The following is a 17964-nucleotide window of genomic DNA, read 5'->3' on the forward strand; positions in this document are numbered from 1 at the left end:
GGGCGGTGGAGCCCGCCCGGAGCCCGCCCGTTGCCCGCCCTGCCCGCGGCCGCTCCGCCTCGGCCGCCCCGCCGGGAGCCGCGGCCCGGTCGCTGCCAGGAAGGTGCCGCGTTACCGGGGCCGCGCCCGGCGGGGCAGCGCGGGGTTTCCTGGAGCGCCCGCCATGAGCTCGGCCGCTCCGGGCCCGGCGGCGCCTTCGCTCGGGTGATGCCGGGGTCGGTCTCGGCCTTGGCGCTCTGGAAGGAACGGAGCTCTGGGGCTCGAGGTTCCACCTTGCAAAGTCTTCTCTGTCGGCTTGACAATCATCGCCTGAAGCATCTTGTTGAAGTTTGGCTTGTGGAGGTTTTGTCTTTCAGTGTGTCTGGGGCTATCCAGGCCTGATGCTGCTGTTTTAATAGAGGAGTGATACCAGGTCGTAGCCCCCGAGGGCACAAAAATACCAGCTCCCGGTTCTCAGCTGTCAGCGCACAGCGAGGAGCTGGCCCAGCACACCATGGTGGTGCCTTGGCCGTGAGCGCAGCACCGTGCGCCTCACAGACGGAGTCTCATGTTAATCAAACTATTTGCTCTTTTGGATAGTGTAGGTCACTCTGTACCATGTCAGCAGCACCTGCTCCATTTCCTGTGTTAGAAATTCTAAAAAACAGTGTACACAATGATGTAGGATATCACTGCAGCTCCTGCACTGGAAGGGTAGGCTGACACCCTTAGGCATGTCCAATGTTAACGTGACTTGCAGCTCTGTTCGTATGTGCCCTCTGTCACGAGCCTGTCGCACAGTCGATGTCCTACTGACTGACTGAACACAGTGTCAGGATTTTTGCTGTGGGCGCGGGGTGTTACTGCTGTACCTGTGCACTCAGGGTGTTCTTCCCTTCCAGCTCCATCTCGGTGACGAGGCAGCGCCGTGCCCGGTGAGTCCTGCAACGCCGCTCTGGGCTGCCCGACGTGTTCTCAGCAGGAACCAGGACAGGTGAGGGATGGCGAGACCCAAGGCTCATCCTCTGACTGTTAGCACAGATGCGCTCTTGGCCCTTTACAGGAGTGATCAGAAATGTGAACTGTGTAGTATCCAAGGGGTGGAGGCTCATGTGTGCGCTAACTGATCTTATTTGGATTCCATTGAATTAATTTTTGAGTAATCAGTTACAACTTTTGTCATACAAAACTCCCCAGCTGGATGCTTGAACATTGTTGGATACCACCTTTTGTGTGGCTTTCACATTAGCAAGAGATAAAATGTTGGCCCCAGGCAGACAGCGCACAACTCCCTGTCTCCATCTCAGGAGCGTAATCATCCTGAGTTGCTTGGCATCTCCAAGTACTTGTAAGTCAGCAGGAGATGGGCAAGAGCCAAAAATCCAGAAACTTATAATTAAGAGAGGGAGAGAAAGCCCAAAGAATTAATATTGGTTCACTGACTGTGAGCCTACATGTTCAAGTATTTTGCGGTATTAGCAGCTCGTTCTGGCACTTGTGCTGGGCGGTTTCTGTGGTCAGCCTCCTGTCTTTGCGAAGTTCTTCTGTTCTCAAACAGGCTGCTTTTTTTTTCTTTCAAGTTAAAACGTTGCCTTACCCTCTCATGTAAATATTCGCGTGTTTATGCTCATCCCACTTTTATACAGCATAAGAACTCAAAATGGGTTTTGTTTCAGGTATGGAAATACATAAATTGGTTGCTGTCTAGTACGCTACTCTAGATACACATCTCACCTGCAGATTCATCAGTTTAGCTCTTTGTTGGTGATTTTCTGTGTGATCTTTATGCTGTTGTCTAGTGTGTACTTAGAACATTTAATGGCACTTATCTTGTACGAATCTTGAATTAAAAAATAGCTGTTGACCTGAATGAATAACCTAGATTTTGTGTGCAAATGTCCTTGGATTGATTGAGCAAGATTCAGGTCTTTGGTTCTCCTGAGCCCAAAAAGGAGGAGGTGCCACTTGGTCAGCCTGTGCTTGTGCTTCCTTTGACGCTAATGCCAGCAAAACTGAACCAGTAAGGGGATAAAAACCTAACACAGCCACTACTGGTGAGTCTCTCCATGGATTCTGCAATACCGCATTTTAACTGGGGCGTGCAGGGACCTGTCGTGGTGCTGAGCTGCTGAAAGTTGCTCCTCATTACACTCCCATTGCCACAAGAGCATTCCTATGTGAGTGGGAGCATATGGACTTCGCTTGGGATAGTTACATTTTTAAAAATCAGATAGAAAGAACAGGATGAGGTAACAAGAATGGTCTTTTTATTTCCATTCTGCTGCTCTCCAGTATCCTGCAGATTATAAAATTCTCTGGGTAGAGGGAAAGAAACATCTCGTAGGAATCCTGGGGAAAATCAGGCAACTGTGTTTTAATAAAGCTTGCGGTGCCAGGCTCTGTTAGATCACAATTGAATGGAGGTGCTTAATATTCCATGTTCATTAACTTCTGTGAACTTTTTGTAGGGCTTAGCTCTTCTAAGGTTAATGGTTTGGATCTGTGTTTGAGAATTGAGCTCGAAGGCTGCTAAACTTAAAAAGCTGTTAACTTTCTAATTTGTTTGTTGGGCAAAGAAAATCCTTTGACTCCATTGCAAATAAGAAAGCTGTATGCCTTTTCTTCTGGACAATAAAACTGGGCAAATATGTGGAATTGAACAGTTACCCAGTACATCGTCACGGATTTAGTGTAAACAAATCCCTACTAGCATTACGCCTTCTTGACGCCAAACTCCGTAGTGGGTGTTTGCATCAGATGGAGGTACTGAGCTAGTTATTCCTTTGATGTGCAAAGCACACACAGAAAGTCCCATTTCTCTGAACACAGTAGGAGTGAAGCACCACAGACAGCTTCTTGGCTCGTGGCTTCAAGTGTTTTTACAGAGAAAAGGTTTATGTCAGCTTTCTTCTTCAGGCCCAGGCTACAGAAATGTCTATCTCTCACATGGATACGCATTTCTGTCTACGTTGACATTTGCTCTGCGTTGCAATCCCTCTTCCTATTCAGCGTAACCGTTTGAAGAGACCTTGAATATGGTGTAAATGGGGTAGTATTACATCCTGGGTGTTCTTTAGTTGTTTCGTCAGTTGGTTTGCAGCGCAGGTCGCTGTTGCTCCCGCCTGATCCTGGCAGGTTTCTTCCAAACCCACCTTCACAACTCAGACAAAGGAGGTGCAGAGGCACCACACGCTTTCCAAAGGAGACCTGGTCTTGATGTCAAGGAATTTTCCTCCCTTCTGCTAACCTTTTTAAGCACTTATTTCTGCACAGCAGAGCTGCAAAGATTTTAAATTATAAATACGATGTGACATAATAAGAACAACCAGACGGACATCCAGTAATGGCAGACAAAATCTCCGTTACAGGAAATCTTTTCCATATCATACTTGTAAGATCGGAGAGATCCGTGCATGTTTACTATCTTAGCAGATCTGGTTTTGTCATACGACTTTATCAACAGTATTAGCACCCGTGCTGGTGTGATTTTTAGAGCGAAGTCTCCGAGGTACTGTCACGCTGGCAGACTTGCCGTGTGCCTGCGGACATCCCTCTCTGATTTAGCAGCCGAGTTCACTGGCCGTTCCTCAGGAGATGGGCGTTTGCTTGAACGCAGCGTTTTTTTGTATACACTTAATAAAGAGGCAGAATGAAGCTGAATATGCCCTGGTCATAGTTACTGAGAAATGGCAGTTAATGCCTTAAAGTTTCATCAGTTACGACCACAGTGACTGAACTGGCTTCCTGATGGCTTTAGAGGACAGATGAGTACAGGTGAATCACCCGGCATGTGCGTCAAAGCAATAAAACCATTCACTAAGTTCCATGACTTTGGATTTTATCTCAGTTATATATAAGAGTCATTCAAGAGTTTGGGAGTTGTTTTTATGCATAATACTAACAACCAGCTTCTGTTCCCTCCTCCTACAGAGCTGGAAGAGCTGACGTGGGGAAGGGGAGGACAGCATATTATGGGAGTAACGTGCTCTGCTAGCGGAGGCAGAAAATTGTGTATTGCAGTTGGATTTCCAAAATTTCAGACACATCCTGCTTTCCCTTTCCTCACAATTGCTTTCTTTACGCAAGGAAGTGAAATGAAGCAGTATTACTACGCAGCAAAATCTGTTGGCTTTTCTTGGTATCTTAAGACAGTCAGTGATCAAATGTCACTTCACAGTCACGAAATGCTGTCATAAAAAGCTACTGCAAGGGCATTTAAATGATTTCATCTTGAGCTTTAGTTTTACAGAAAAAATGGGAACAAGTCAGAAACCCCAACCATTGCCAAATCTGAACTTTTCTGTATAGGTTAATTATAAAAATAAAGATGGATGAAGTAGTTCAGAAATGTGTTTTGACCTGCAGTTCCTCTTGTTTGCTTTACATCAGATAACTCTCTATCACTCATGATCACTAGGTGATAAATTAAAATATTTGTTTAACCTGGTAAGCCTGCAGGCACCAACCACGTCCTATAAATGCTGCTATATGATGAAATACAGAGACAGGAATAGATAAGTTAGGTACAGTTGGGTGAAATTGAGTGATGCTACCCTCTGTTGTATTGGGGATTTGAAGAAAACAGCGAAAACTCGCAAACAAAATCTTTAAGTGAGTCTGAAGCTGCCACACGATGTGAACGCAGCTGTGACATGTGGAGCTGTCATTGTTCCAGCCCCCTCAGTCGTGTCGTGCGTGTCCTCTGCGTGCACAGGGTCTGCGTGGTGAGATGATTAGACCAGATTTGTGTTGCTCAAGAAGAAACAGAAGCTTAATGTCTTGAAGGCTCCGCTCAGCGGCCCGGCCCGGCAATCTGCCCCTTGCAAGCCGCTTTCATGCACGGCCGCTTCCAAAGTTCTGTGCAGCAGGACGCGGGAATGAAAAATGTCACGGACAATTATGCATATTTTCATCATCCTCTGTGATGCAAATCCCCCCACCCCAAGTATGCAGCGCATGTTTTGTTTGCAGATGTAGGTCAACCACAAATCTTCAGTGGTCTAACATAAGCACTGGAGGCATGGGCTGCCGTGTACAGAGTTAAACCCGGTCTGAAGCATAACAGCACCACCGGCATCTTCCAGATGGACTCTGTTTACTAGATATGTTTTCTTTTGACTTTTATGAGCATTGCTTTCTTATTGATTCGTGACAGTACAAACTGACAGAAGATGCCATCGTTGCAAAAGGAACTATTGACAGACACAGATGGATAGTTCTTAATGAGAAACTCTTTTTTCTTTCTAAATAGTTTGAGGAAGATGTTTTTTTTTTTCAAAATGGTGCATTTAAGTATTTCTGCAAATTATTAATTCGCCACTGCCAGGAGGCCAGTTTTATTAAAACAAAGATTGTATGATCTTTTTGCAAATTAGATGCTACTTAATGTTTTTCTTGTCTTGGCTTTTTAAAAAGAAAAAAAGTAGAAAATAATACGTTTGTTGTCCTTACGATGCTAGAGAAAAGCTAGAAATTTTCATCCAGGCTCAGTAACCAAAAAGCTTACTAGAAGAAGTCAAATTTATTATGTAAGAAAAATGTTACTTATTGAACTCACGAGCTTGATGTGTTCACATGTTCGACTCATGAATTCTGTGTACCATGAGCTGGCAGTACAGTTCACCTCCAGTACAAGTTGCTTGGATCTGCACATTATCGTGGTGGACAGCCCTACTGTTCAGTTCACTGCTGGGAAAGTGTAATTCTCAAGAGTTAGGTGTTCAGTGAGAATATTCCTGCAAATACCTGCAGGGCACCTGCTGGCCCAGGTCAGGGAACAGGCCGGTTTCTGGAACGATGCTCCAGTATTTTACCCACCGGTAAAATTGCATCTGTAAAATTGCTTTATCGCCAGACCTGTCCTTGGATCTGGTGGTTTCTTATGCACATCATGGGAAGGTGTGTATTTGCACACACAAACATTGGGTTGACCATGTTGTGGTATAATGACCCAGTAAATTACAATTCAGGATAAATGAGAGTGAAGTTGTTGGCCTAAGAGATGAGTAAAGTACTGTACAATCAGTGTCCTTCCCCATTCCCATAAAATCGGATTAGCACCTCTGCAATATTTGATATCCTGAATTTAATAAAAGTACCAGGCCGTTACATTGGGAGTCAGATCAAGGCTCTTACAAGGCCAAAATACTGTGAGGCTGGAATTGAAACCTCTTGAAGGTATGTGATAGTGCGCTGATAAACGTACATGTGTACCAATACTCTGCCAAATTCCCTCCTGTGTAGGAGAGCACACGTCGTTCTGTTCTGCCTACAAACACCATCGCCACTGGGACACCAGGAAGTGATTCAGGAAGAAAAATCATTGATATTTTTCCCAACACAGTCTAACAGATGTATGGTTCTAGACGGAGTACACATCTTGTTCACTTGGTACCACAAGATAGTAACAATTTGTTCCAATCAACAACTCCCTCTGACCAGGAATCTCAGGAAATAAGCTTGTGTTGGAGAGTACAGTAGCTTTAAATTTCCTCTCTTCTCCCAGGGGACAGATGATCTAAAGTTTCATATTGTTTCTCTCCTGCTGCTAGATCCAGCTCGCGGTATTCAGCAGGACATACTCTCCTGCATTACATTGCTACCTCACTGCTACTCAACCTATACTTTACTCCCCCCTTGCAGTACCTGAACACTGGGTACAGTCTGACTTCATGCTGCACACTACAGACCATCTCTATTTATCTCAACATGAAATTAAGGTTTTATCCACACAATACAGCGCAAGCCAGGTATCTGATATATTACAGCTTCTTTGGTAAACAACTAGTACCTTATTAGCCCGTAAGAAATATGGATATATAATAATTAGATATAAAAATATTTCTCCTTTGCAATCATTTTGTTTGGTATTTCCCAGGCTCCAAAGCCTCGTAATGCCTTGGCCCATCTTAACTATTTCCCTGGCTTTCCTCAGCACTGCTGACACTGGTGAGGATAAATCTCTAATACATATATTAAAAATGTTCATGTGGGTTCCTGGCAGTAAAATAAGAGACCTCAACCTTCCTGGTCACTTCACGCTGTAAGACACAAGACTATAATTAATTAATTAGTTTCTTCATTGCCTGCAAGGGTAAATGGAAGATAGGTAATGCACTGCAAAAAATAAGGGTAGTGTTAGGATTGCAGGTGATGCTCTAGGTTGCTGTTGAAATAAGACTGTATCTTGGTGATTTAATATAAACTCCTGCTGACTTGGTCCACATTGTACAGAGTCGCAATTACTGACACATTGTGTCTCATGTTGCAGCTTCTGTAGGATACCAGGGAGCATGTGGGGTGAGGGTGGGTTATTAATCCAGATGTACCTAGAGCCTGATATAGCAAGGTAAAAGATACATTCATATCTCCTCCTGGGCTGAGGAGATCCACAGCCAGGAGCTCAGTCTTAACACAAGCTTTTTATTTTAACTCACACCTAACTGAAAGTCCCAACTTTTGGCTGCGTTTATTTAAATTTTGCTTTCATTTAAACTGTTTCTTCGCTGTCCCGCTCCAGGCCTGCTCCACAGCGGGAGCGCGGCTCCAGCGGCGGCTCCTCCGCGCAGAACGCGGCTCATTTCTGCCCGTTTTCCCCGGTTTTGCCGCATTCCCGCTCCCCCGCCGGGCGCATCTCCCGGGCCCGCAGCGCCCCCGCCCGCCCGCGCTGCGGAACTGCCCTCAGCAGCGCGTTCACTGTTTCGTTGCCTCTTCACTCACATCGCGAGGGATCACGTAAGTGCTGCTAAGACCCTTCATTATGCTGTTGACATTGTGAAGGTGGTTTCCCTGTTCTCTTACTGGCACGGGGCTCAGTCGGGCGGTGCAGGGATTGTTTAGAATCCCGATGGCGCTCACAGCACGGTGTTCACCTGGAGCTGCGCAGCACCGAACAGACGTGGAAACGCCTGCTCTGGGAGACGTTTCCCGCACACACCGAGGGCGGTGCACCCTGCGCCCCTCCTCAGCCACAGCGCGGGCTTTCCAGGCGGCTTTTGATTAAAAATAATTTAAGAAAATACAGAAACTGATCAGGCCATACACTGGGCACCCAGCAATTTGGGCACTACAGAACAAGGGTGAGGGAACTCAAGAGCTGAGTGCCGGCCTGAGGTAGAGCCGTGGGGCTTTGTCTCAAGAGTAACAGCACCGTAGCCTCACATTCAAATCACCGCAATGGATTTAATTTATAAGCCACGCGGGCAGGGGTTTCGGTGGCAAAGGCGACGAGCGCCAGGCGCAGCCGCATTCACCGACCTGAGGCCGTGACCGCGGCGGGGCGGCCGCCGCCTTCCAAGGTGATTTCCCGCCTGGCGCCGCCCGTTTCCAAGATGGCCGCCCGGTGCCTTTCCGAAATGGCCTCCCCGGAAGGGGCTGGCCGCCCTGCCCGCTCCCAAAATGGCGGAGTCAGCCACAGGACGTCATTGTCGGCGGGGCGGAGCCAGCGGAGTCACCGCCTCACGGCGATTGGCCCCTCGCGCGCCCCGTCCGCCGCTCCGCTCTCATGGCAACGGGCGGAGAGTGGGGGCGGCCGGGCCGAGGCAGCGCGGCGGGGTGGAGATGGAGCCGGCCCGGGAGGCGGAGGAGCCCCCGGGGTCCCCGGCCCTCCCCGCCGAAGAGCCGCAGGGCGGCCAGCCCGTTGGGGCGCCCCCGGGGGAAGAGGCGCTGCCCGCCGCGGCCGGCCGGGAGCGGGGCGTCCGCGGTGCCGGCCCGCAGGGCCCTGGCGGGCGGGCGGCGCGGGGCAGGGGGCGGCGAGGAGGGGGCGAGAGCGGCCGGGCCGGCCGGCGGCCGCGCGTCACGGTGGACAGCTCCAAGGCCAAGACCTCGCTGGAGGCGCTGAAGATCAGCCTGCGGCAGCTCCGCTGGAGGGAGGTGAGCGCCCGCCCGGGGCTCTGCCCCTTCCCCCCGGCCCTTCCCTCCGCTCCCCGCACTGCTCTGCCCGAGGTGCTGGGGCACCCTCCGCTCCGCTGCCCCGGGCTCTGCCGCTGGCGAAGCGCTCCCCCCCGCTCCCCGCCCGCCCGAACCAGCCCCGAGCAGCCGCCGGCACCCGGGGGCTCGTCCCGGCCGCTGAGGTTATTTCTAATTAGATGCCGAGTCTGGAAGCTGATCTGATTCATGACCAAGGGTGCAATCACCAGTTACGCAAGCCAAAATAAGGGTAATCGGATATTGTGCTTCAAAGCTTAAACTGTTCACTGCAAAGGGCAAGAAAGAAACCAACCCTTATGCAGAAATGTTTGCTCTGTCGTGTCGATCTCCTTTCCTTTTGCTCTTCCCTCGTAGTGTGGTACATGATAAAGGCTCATGGCAGTGGACAGAAGGTATGACCTGGCTGATCAGCTGTCCGATCTCATGGCAAAGCCTCAGTGTCACCGGTTATCTTGAAGAGATGTCAAAGAGCATGGTGTATGAGTGACATGATATTAAACCACCTAATAAAGCAAACATAACAGGCTTTAGCCTGTAACAGTAACAGAACACCAGAAGCATGAAATTAAAGCCTCTGGCGTGTACCTCTCACCCCTCAGCGCACCTGTGGCGTGTCTGTCAGCAGCCTCGCTCCGTGTTTTACTCAGTGACATGCAGCGCAAGGGGGACTTCACACTCAATTTCTTCATTTTTATGGTTAAACTTTGTGTTCGGAGTGTGCGGTGCCATTCCAGCGAGTGTTTCTGAGTTACTGATTTAAGTTGGCCTCGTAGGTTCTGTTGGTAATAAGCCACACTTACTGGTTCATTTTGTCTTTTCTGTTTCCTGAGATTTTACTGGTTTGCATCTCTGCCTCGCACTTGGTATTCTGTCCTACAAAGGGACTTGTTTCACGCGCTCTTGTTCCTCTCTTGAATATCTGCACTGTATTAATTAGCATTGTCCTTCCTGCTCCGCATCCCCCCACAGCAACTACTTTTGCCTTTACTTCATCTTCTTTGTTTACTGTCTCCCTCAATATCCTTTCTCCTCCATCGTGTTGTTCAATCAATATTTTTCATTTAGTCTGTTGCTTCCTCTTCTGGCCACTTGGACTCTTCCTTAAGAAGAGACCTAAGATGCAGTTTTTGTGATGCTTGACTGTACTGTCTAGATGGGCAATAATTCATGCCCCATAAACAGGTCACTGTAATGCATTTCTGTATCTTTTTCAGCCTATAAATAGGTTAATAAGTATGAATGGGATGTTACCATTTGTGAAGAAAGTATTATATCAACGTATATGTGTCTAATCGGTTTTGTCTCTTTTTATTTTTCTTTATTTCCCTTCCACCCACCCACCCTGTCCCAAAAGTGGAAAGAGTAATGAAAGGGTAACCAGTATCAGCTACGACTCTTAACTAGTACTGTTGATGTTGTGAAAATAAGAAGCCGAAAGTCTTCTAGGATGGGAGCGAGACAAACCGTTGACTTCAAGCCAGCAGAATTCAGCAGACACAGGGGATCAGTACACAAGATCTTGTCTAGAATTGAAGAGAAAAATAAGCAACATTAAGAGAAATCCAAGGAAAACTCTTTTATTCAAGTTACATATCATTTTGAAAGCACTAAAATGGCCAAAGAGCCTTGGAAATAGTTTCACTATTACAGCAGGACCAGCAGAGGGAACACAGATGTTGTTTCTTGTAGCAAAAAAATCTTAGGAGTAGTAATGAAATGCATGTATTTTACATACTGATGTTGCAGGGGCTGCTACTCTCTTGTCATCCCCTGTGTGATACTTTTCAAGGTGATCGCATCTTGGGCTTTGATTTAGTATATTTGATCCTTCTTTTCCTCCGCCACTTTTTTTTTTTTACATTTTTTCCCACCGCTGCTGTAGTTTTGTCTCTGTTCTCCTCCCTGTTTGCTGCTGGATGTGTTGGCTTGAATATTTTGTTGGGCAGGCAAAGTTATAATGGGCTTTTAAAAAAGTGGCCTACTTGTTATCGGTAACCTTTTCTGGCTACTGGATAGCATTATTACAGTGTTATCACAGTATCACAGTATGTTTGGGATTGGAAGGGACCTCAAAAGCTCATCCAGTCCAATCCCCCCATGGAGCAGGAACGCCCAGGTGAGGTTACACAGGAACATGTCCAGGCGGGTTGGAATGTCTGCACAGAAGGAGACTCCACAACCCCCCTGGGCAGCCTGGGCCAGGCTCTGCCACCCTCACTGAGAAGAAGTTTCTTCTCAAATTTAAGCGGAACCTCTTGTGTTCCAGCTTGATCCCATTACCCCTTGTCCTATCATTGTTTGCCACCGAGAAGAGCCTGGCTCCATCCTCATGGCACTCACCCTTTATATATTTATAAACTTTGATAAGGTCCCCCCTTAGTCTCCTCTTTTCCAAACTAAAGAGACCCAGCCCCCTCAGCCTTTCTTCATAAGGGAGATGCTCCACTCCCTTAATCATCTTCGTTGCCCTACGCTGGACCCTCTCCAGCAGTTCCCTGTCCTTCTGGAACTGAGGGGCCACAACTGGACACAATATTCCAGGTGTGGTCTCCCCAGGGCAGAGCAGAGGGGCAGGAGAACCTCTCTGACCTACTGACCACCCCCCTTCTAACCCACCCCAGGTACCATTGGCCTTCCTGGCCACAAGGGCCCAGTGCTGGCTCATGGTCACCCTGCTGTCCCCAGGACCCCCAGGTCCCTTTCCCCTACACTGCTCTCTAATATGTAATTTCCCAACCTATACTGGAACCCGGGGTTGTTCCTGCCCAGATGCAGGACTCTACACTTGCCCTTGTTAAATTTCATTAGGTTATGGAGACTTTTGTGGTGGTCTGGGTTTTGTTTTAAGTTGTAGGGTCTGAAATCTTGACAACGTTGGTGAGCGGTTTATTCTATGGCACTGGTACAGGCGGAAGAGGTGAAAGAGTTGAGGTTTTGTAATTGGAAGCAAAAGACACAAAAATCCCCTCCCAACAAGTTTTTTTCAACTGTGGGTATTTAGAGTAAATTAAATGATCAACCGTGATAGCCCTGCCTGGGCTGGACCTTTTAAAAAGCATTGCAGGATTTTAATGTGCGTGCCAGCAGAGCAATTACTCCCATCACTAGATTGGACTGTCTGATTTAGTGTGTCAGATTCGTTAAATGAACATGATATGCCAAATGCAATAATGGGCACAAATTGAGCTTGCATCCTGAGTTTGTTCATCACTTAATAAATTATTTCTTCGGCTAGCTTTCAATTACCAGGAAAATGGAAGAAGCAGATGTCTCGGGCATCAAATATCCCAACGTGAAGCGTTTCATTTGTCTTGCTGTTCAGTAGCTGCGTGGAGGTGTAGAAATAGTTTGAAATTTTACGCTGGGAAAAGCTGACTAGAAGACAAGAGTCATTTAACTTGTCATTAAATGGGATGGAACAGACTGATGTGACCCGTGAGACAGTTTAATTTATTGCCTTCCAATCAAAAGGTAGAAATGACCTGTCAGACCGATTTGACTGTGATTGATTATTAATAGTGTCAAAGCTGTGCAGACAGTTCTATTTGCTTTGTGACTCCTGGGTTATTTGTTGTTGTTCTAACAAGTGCCCCCCAACTCTGAATAAAAAATATTGTAAATAAATTCTTGGAGGAGTTAGTGAATTGATTGCAACCTGAGAGCTGTTTGCAGTGGCTGATTGTGGGACCAGCCTCATTTATTCTGCGCAGGACGGGCTCGGAGCGGCCGGGACGGCTCCGCCGCGCTCCCACCTGCGACCCGCGGCATCGGTCAGCGCGACCTGGGGCTGTTCCAGCTCAGACCGGGTAGCACAGACAGCACGGTTTTACAAGAACAGAGGCAGCTTCAAGCCTCCATCATTCTCTTGAGCTTGTCCCCTGCACCAGGAGCTGGGAGGTGGCGGAAAGGTCCCTTCTGCAATAAGGTGGATTTATACCTGCCCGGCACTGCCAGAGGAGCCAAATGAACTTATTTATTCCTTTCCAAACACTTCTCTTTTGTAAAATGTAGTGCAGACAATAAATAATCCTTCCTGGCTCATTCAGGAGGTGAGTTTGATCCCGTTGTTGGATAAATCCAAATAATGTGGGTAATGGGAGCTCTCTGAGTCGCCCACGGGGCTGCGGTGCTCCCGCTTCCCAGAGCAGAGCTGCTTACTCTCCGTGCGCCGTGAAACCATCTCTGTGCCGCGTTTGTAAAGCGCTTTGATATCCTCCGTAGATGAAAGGTGTTATATAAATGCAAATTTCGTTTCCTTTCATTTCAATTCCATTTAATAAATAAAGAAATTGTTCAGGATTTAGAGGGAAAGGTGCTCTGAGAGTGAAGTCTGCATCTGTATTCCGGGTACACCTGTGCGGGAGGCGAAGGCCACTGATTGTCTTTCCCAGCCCAACAGAATTAATTTTCACTTGTACAAAACCAGATTTTGCAGGCTGAATAATAATGAAATAAGTGAAGAATCCACTGGCTCTGTTAAACTGGGTATCTCATTGCTATGAGTAAGGAAATGAAAGGGATGCAGTGCTCAATTAGCATTTTAAATTAATTTTTCAAGGCTATTTACTGAGGAAACCGAAATTTTAGTGAGACTAGTAAATCAAGTAATTTACTCAAAAGCTTTATGAGTTTAATTTTTTCTGTCAAGTTGGAAAAAAAAATCCAGCACTTAGAGAAATGTTTTAGAGCAATAAAAATTGACATTTGGAGTAAAGAACAAGTCGTTTCCGCAAGATACTGTGGTTCTTGCAGTAATAAATGGTATTGAAGTCATTGTGTGACGAGAGTGGTAGATATTTCATACAAGTGTGTCCTGTGAGCGTGTCCCATATGGTATTTAATTAACAGCATCTACACGGAGTTGCAGATAAAATGGTTATTTTTTGGGTTGGTAGAAGGGACTGTGTCCAATAGAACAAGTGTGGCAAATAGGAACACCTTTTTACACAAAACTAACTATTTATTATTATGCCATGGATTACAGGTGTTTGATTTTTAACAGTAATTCCTTTACTCCGGATTGTCGATGCTGCTAATTCGCGGGGCTTTTGTTCTTACTGCTGGGAGCTTTTTCTTTCTATACCACTTTCCTCCTATTAGAAGCTGTTGCCATTGGAAATTGGCAGCGCCGTTTCGGAGCTCTCCAGACGCTTTCAAAACGGTTGACGGTTTTGGTAATGGAAGGTTGTACAGTCTTCCAATTCCTGCTGAAATCTTGTGTGAATTGGAAAAGAAGCTCTTAAGTTGTTAGGATACTTCATATTGTTGAAATAATTGCCTTAGCCCTTAATAGTTGAAATATAAATGCTCAACAAATTATAAGCTTTTCTCTTAAATACAGGCTATTAGAATCAGCAAGGGATTAATTCTGTATAAATTAATATATACAACAGTATTTATAAATTAATAATATAGTTAGTCACTTAAATATATTTCTTTACACATCCTTTTTAAATTTATTGCAGCTTGGATACGAATGTAAATCAGCTTGCTCAGAAAGCGCACTTACAACTTACTGTTAATTTACACCACAGTTACTAACTCCATGTGTTCACTGCACTGAAGTCCTGGGGCCAGCGCCGGCTCCTGCAGCCGGGGGAACAAACCCGGGGCGTGGGACGTGGGACCCCCCGGTAACGGTGACCTTGGTAAGAACAGGAGCTGATTTAGTAGCTGCCAGCGATGACAATTCCTCCAGGACCCCTCGTGCTCTTTTCCCTCGCCGGTTGTTTATCACCCCTTAAACTGGGCAGAGAAAAAGCCCAACGCAAACCAGTGTCAGGGGTTGTTTGCTTCCAGCGGTAGCGCCCGCGATTGCTCTGCCTTCGTGTGCCGGAATTAAGTGCTTCTTAATGAAATTTTATTCCCTGTAATAGTATTTTAAATTACAAATGAGTCATGCTTTAATTGTGGTTGATAACAAGCTCCGAGTTCCTCAGTGCAGATCGTGCCTCTCAGTCATTTGTTTTTAGCTTCTGGAAACCTTTCCCGGTTTGTTTAACATCTTGAACTTCAGAGTCTTGAACTGATCAAAATATTATTAGTTTTGCAAGCAAAATATAGGGCATGTTTTCTTTTGACAGTCAGAAGACTGTTCTTTTCTGGTTGATGCTTAAGAAGAGTGTTTGAAGGAGTAAGGAATGAATGGGGGTTGCTGGGAAGCTTCCAAACTGGTCTCCCGTCTCTTCCAGTTCCCGCTGGGCAGGCGCCTGCCGTGCGATATCTACTGGCACGGGGTGTCCTTCCGGGACAACGACATATTCTCAGGTCAAGTCAACAAGTTCCCAGGTACCTTCCTTCTCTTTCTGGTTTAAACAAATGCTTTAAAACCATGCTTGTTTTAACTGTTTCTATGCTTTACTGTTTTTCAGTGTGAATTATCTGCCTAATCAGCTGACAGTGTTTTTACCATATTGCCTTTCTGGGGGAGGGCGGGGGGTGATTTCCACTAAGGGCACATGAATATCAGAATGAGTGTCTCGAACAATTTCTGAACTGAAATTTATTTTGGAGAGAAAGTCTTTTTGATGAGAAGAATACTTCAGATGTATGAATTCAGGAAAAATAAGAGCGTTAGGCTATAATTTCAGTGAAGTGTGCAATTACTGTATGTTACCTAGCACTGATAACAGTGCTGTGTCTGTGCGTTTGGCTTTGATTCAAAGTGCGAAGGATCTGTTTTGTTTGGCGGATCTCAGGGAGCAGTTTGCGGTGCAGTTCCTTAGATGGATTTTTTAATATTGAAGAGTTCACGTCAGCCCTCAGCTTCTGATGGCTCTTCCACTTTTTTAAGCTCCCTTTTTTTTTTTCTCATTTAATCCCTGTTGAGATCTCTCTAAATAAGAGCTAAGAGCTTAGCTATTGACTTATCTAAGCCCTTTACTTCAGATTTATTGCTGCTCTTAGTATGCTGTGAGAATAAGAACCTTCAGATATCGAACTTTATGCTTTATTTCTCCTGAGTTTCTCCTGTCTGTGGGAAGTTCATGTTCAAGTATTGGATGGTGTAGCTTTCTGGTGGTTTAAATCGGTGTGAGATGAATGTAAATCATTCATCACGGCCGTCAAAACCAGAGTCCTTCAGACCTGGACCTGATCTCCAGGAACATTGCGCTACCTTGATGCTGGTTTTACTTAAATGGATGCAAAGTAAACACAACGTGGTTGATTAAATGACATTTTTACCTATTCCTGGAATGACTGGACTACGGGACTAAAACTTTCCCTCTATTATTCTGAGCCATATTTTGGATAACTAGTTATTTTTTCTACTATGATACAGTAATACATACAATATGAAATATGGCAGGGGAATGCGACATATTTTCAACTTTATAGAAAGCAATGAGTAGAGTGTCTGTCAATAGGGTGAATAATGTAACAATTTACTTCCAGCATGAGGCTCCAGTGCGGATTCTTCGTTGCTTTTAGACACTGTCCGTTGTTTTCCCAGGCATGACAGAGATGGTACGTAAAATTACACTGAGCCGGGCAGTGCGAACCATGCAAGATCTGTTTCCTCTGGAATACAACTTCTATCCTCGATCCTGGATCCTGCCAGAAGAATTTCCCCTCTTTGTGGATGAGGTAGATTACTTTTACTCTCAGAACAGTATAACCTGTTGGATATTGTTGCCATGTCATTCTTTGGTTTTTCATCCCTACCAGACTATTTCCAATCACACCATGGTGCTGTGCGTGACATCTTTCTCTATTTTCCTGAGATAGATGTAGTCTGGATGAACTGCTCTTGTTTATGTTGCAGAATAAACTTAAAACCAATCATGCTTCTCTGCAAAGCCCAGGGAAGAATAAACATGGTAGAACCATAAGCCCTTTCCATGCATATTCTACTGAGCTTTAGAGGGCTGGGGAGGTTCCAGCACAGGGTGTGTGGAGTGTGGAACCTCACCCGCTTCATTGTCACTCACATCTTTTTAGCCCATCCTGCCTGTTCTGTCCAAATTCTTCCAAGCAGCATTTTGTAGCGTGCTTTGTTAAACATGCTCACACCTTCCTGAATAACTGGTGGTTTGAATTTCTTGTCAGACTGTTGCTTTGTGCAAATATTCGGAATGTAATAAAATGCCATTCTTTTTCAGCTTAAAAGAAAAAACTGATGTATGTTAGTCTTTGGCTCCGTTATTAGAAATACATATTTTAAATATTGTATGAGTTTGTTTCAACCATGTCTGACTTGCCCAGTGCATTCTTGTATTCTACAGTAACCTCTGCTTGGAAAAGCGAGAGGAAAAGGTGTGGGCTTTCATAGATTTCTGTACTGTGTGTTACTTTTTAGATAATTACCATATCCACAATTAAATCCATGAACATCTTGTAATATATACTCTACAAGCGTGCTGGGTCACAGCCATGGCGCTGCTACTAACAGTAAGAATGAACAAAATCCCAATAGTATTTCAGCCTCATTGCTTTTGAGGTTAAGATTGATTTGTAAAAGGAGTGTAAATCATCCCGTTAATTTAGGTATGACAGGTGGATAAGTGCAGATAACTTGGAAGTGAACTTTCAAAGCGGGCGCTGTGGCTCTGGGGGTGACTCTTGGGTACCGTAATTAGCGGCGTGGCGCTGATTGCGCAGCGCGGTGCGGTGTCTGTGCAGCGGGTCGGCACCAGGGGGCACTGCAAAGAAATACTTTTCTCTAGTTGAACGGTTACTGGAGCGAAAACGATTCGTTTTTGTTCCAAGAATAACAGATGTCCAGTAACACACTCCTAGGAGTTTCCTTTGCATATGTTCTTCCATCTGTGTTTGAGAAAAGCATAGTTTGTGTTATCAAACATTATATTTTATGTTGTAAGAGTTTATGTTCAGCTTAGCGTGAGTTTGTAATGTAACCTCTCCAAAACAAGAAAGAATACAAACCAAAAAATTCCAAATCCCCAGTGAACTGTAAGTGGTTCAGAACGCTTTTCACATGCAGTTTCACGATATGGTGCTTATTTATGCGTATGTGCTTTATGTTTGCTTTACAACCCAGGGACCCTAATGCTGCTGAACACGTCAGCTCTCTGAGAGGGAATTTGCAGCATATTG

At 45.7% G+C, this 17964-nt stretch overlaps 1 protein-coding gene across 5 annotated transcripts in view; it reads left to right on the forward strand.

Moving 5' to 3' along the window:
• TTLL11 (tubulin tyrosine ligase like 11) overlaps positions 1-17964 on the forward strand; it is a 45557-nt gene that overhangs the window by 1927 nt on the left and 25666 nt on the right. The window contains exons 1-5 of one of the 5 annotated variants that reach the window (XM_065035534.1): positions 124-342; positions 882-973; positions 7499-7713; positions 15099-15195; positions 16361-16494. In XM_065035534.1, the coding sequence (XP_064891606.1) occupies positions 16363-16494 (132 nt within the window). In that variant the 5' untranslated portion in view covers positions 124-342; positions 882-973; positions 7499-7713; positions 15099-15195; positions 16361-16362. Of the gene's footprint in view, positions 1-123; positions 343-881; positions 974-7498; positions 7714-7781; positions 8851-15098; positions 15196-16360; positions 16495-17964 lie in introns of those variants that run through there. The other 4 variants (XM_065035535.1, XM_065035532.1, XM_065035530.1 and 1 more) reach the window with 4 other exon arrangements.

This window comes from Columba livia, chromosome 19 (assembly GCF_036013475.1).
Source record: "Columba livia isolate bColLiv1 breed racing homer chromosome 19, bColLiv1.pat.W.v2, whole genome shotgun sequence".
Classification (NCBI taxonomy): Eukaryota; Metazoa; Chordata; class Aves; order Columbiformes; family Columbidae; genus Columba; species Columba livia.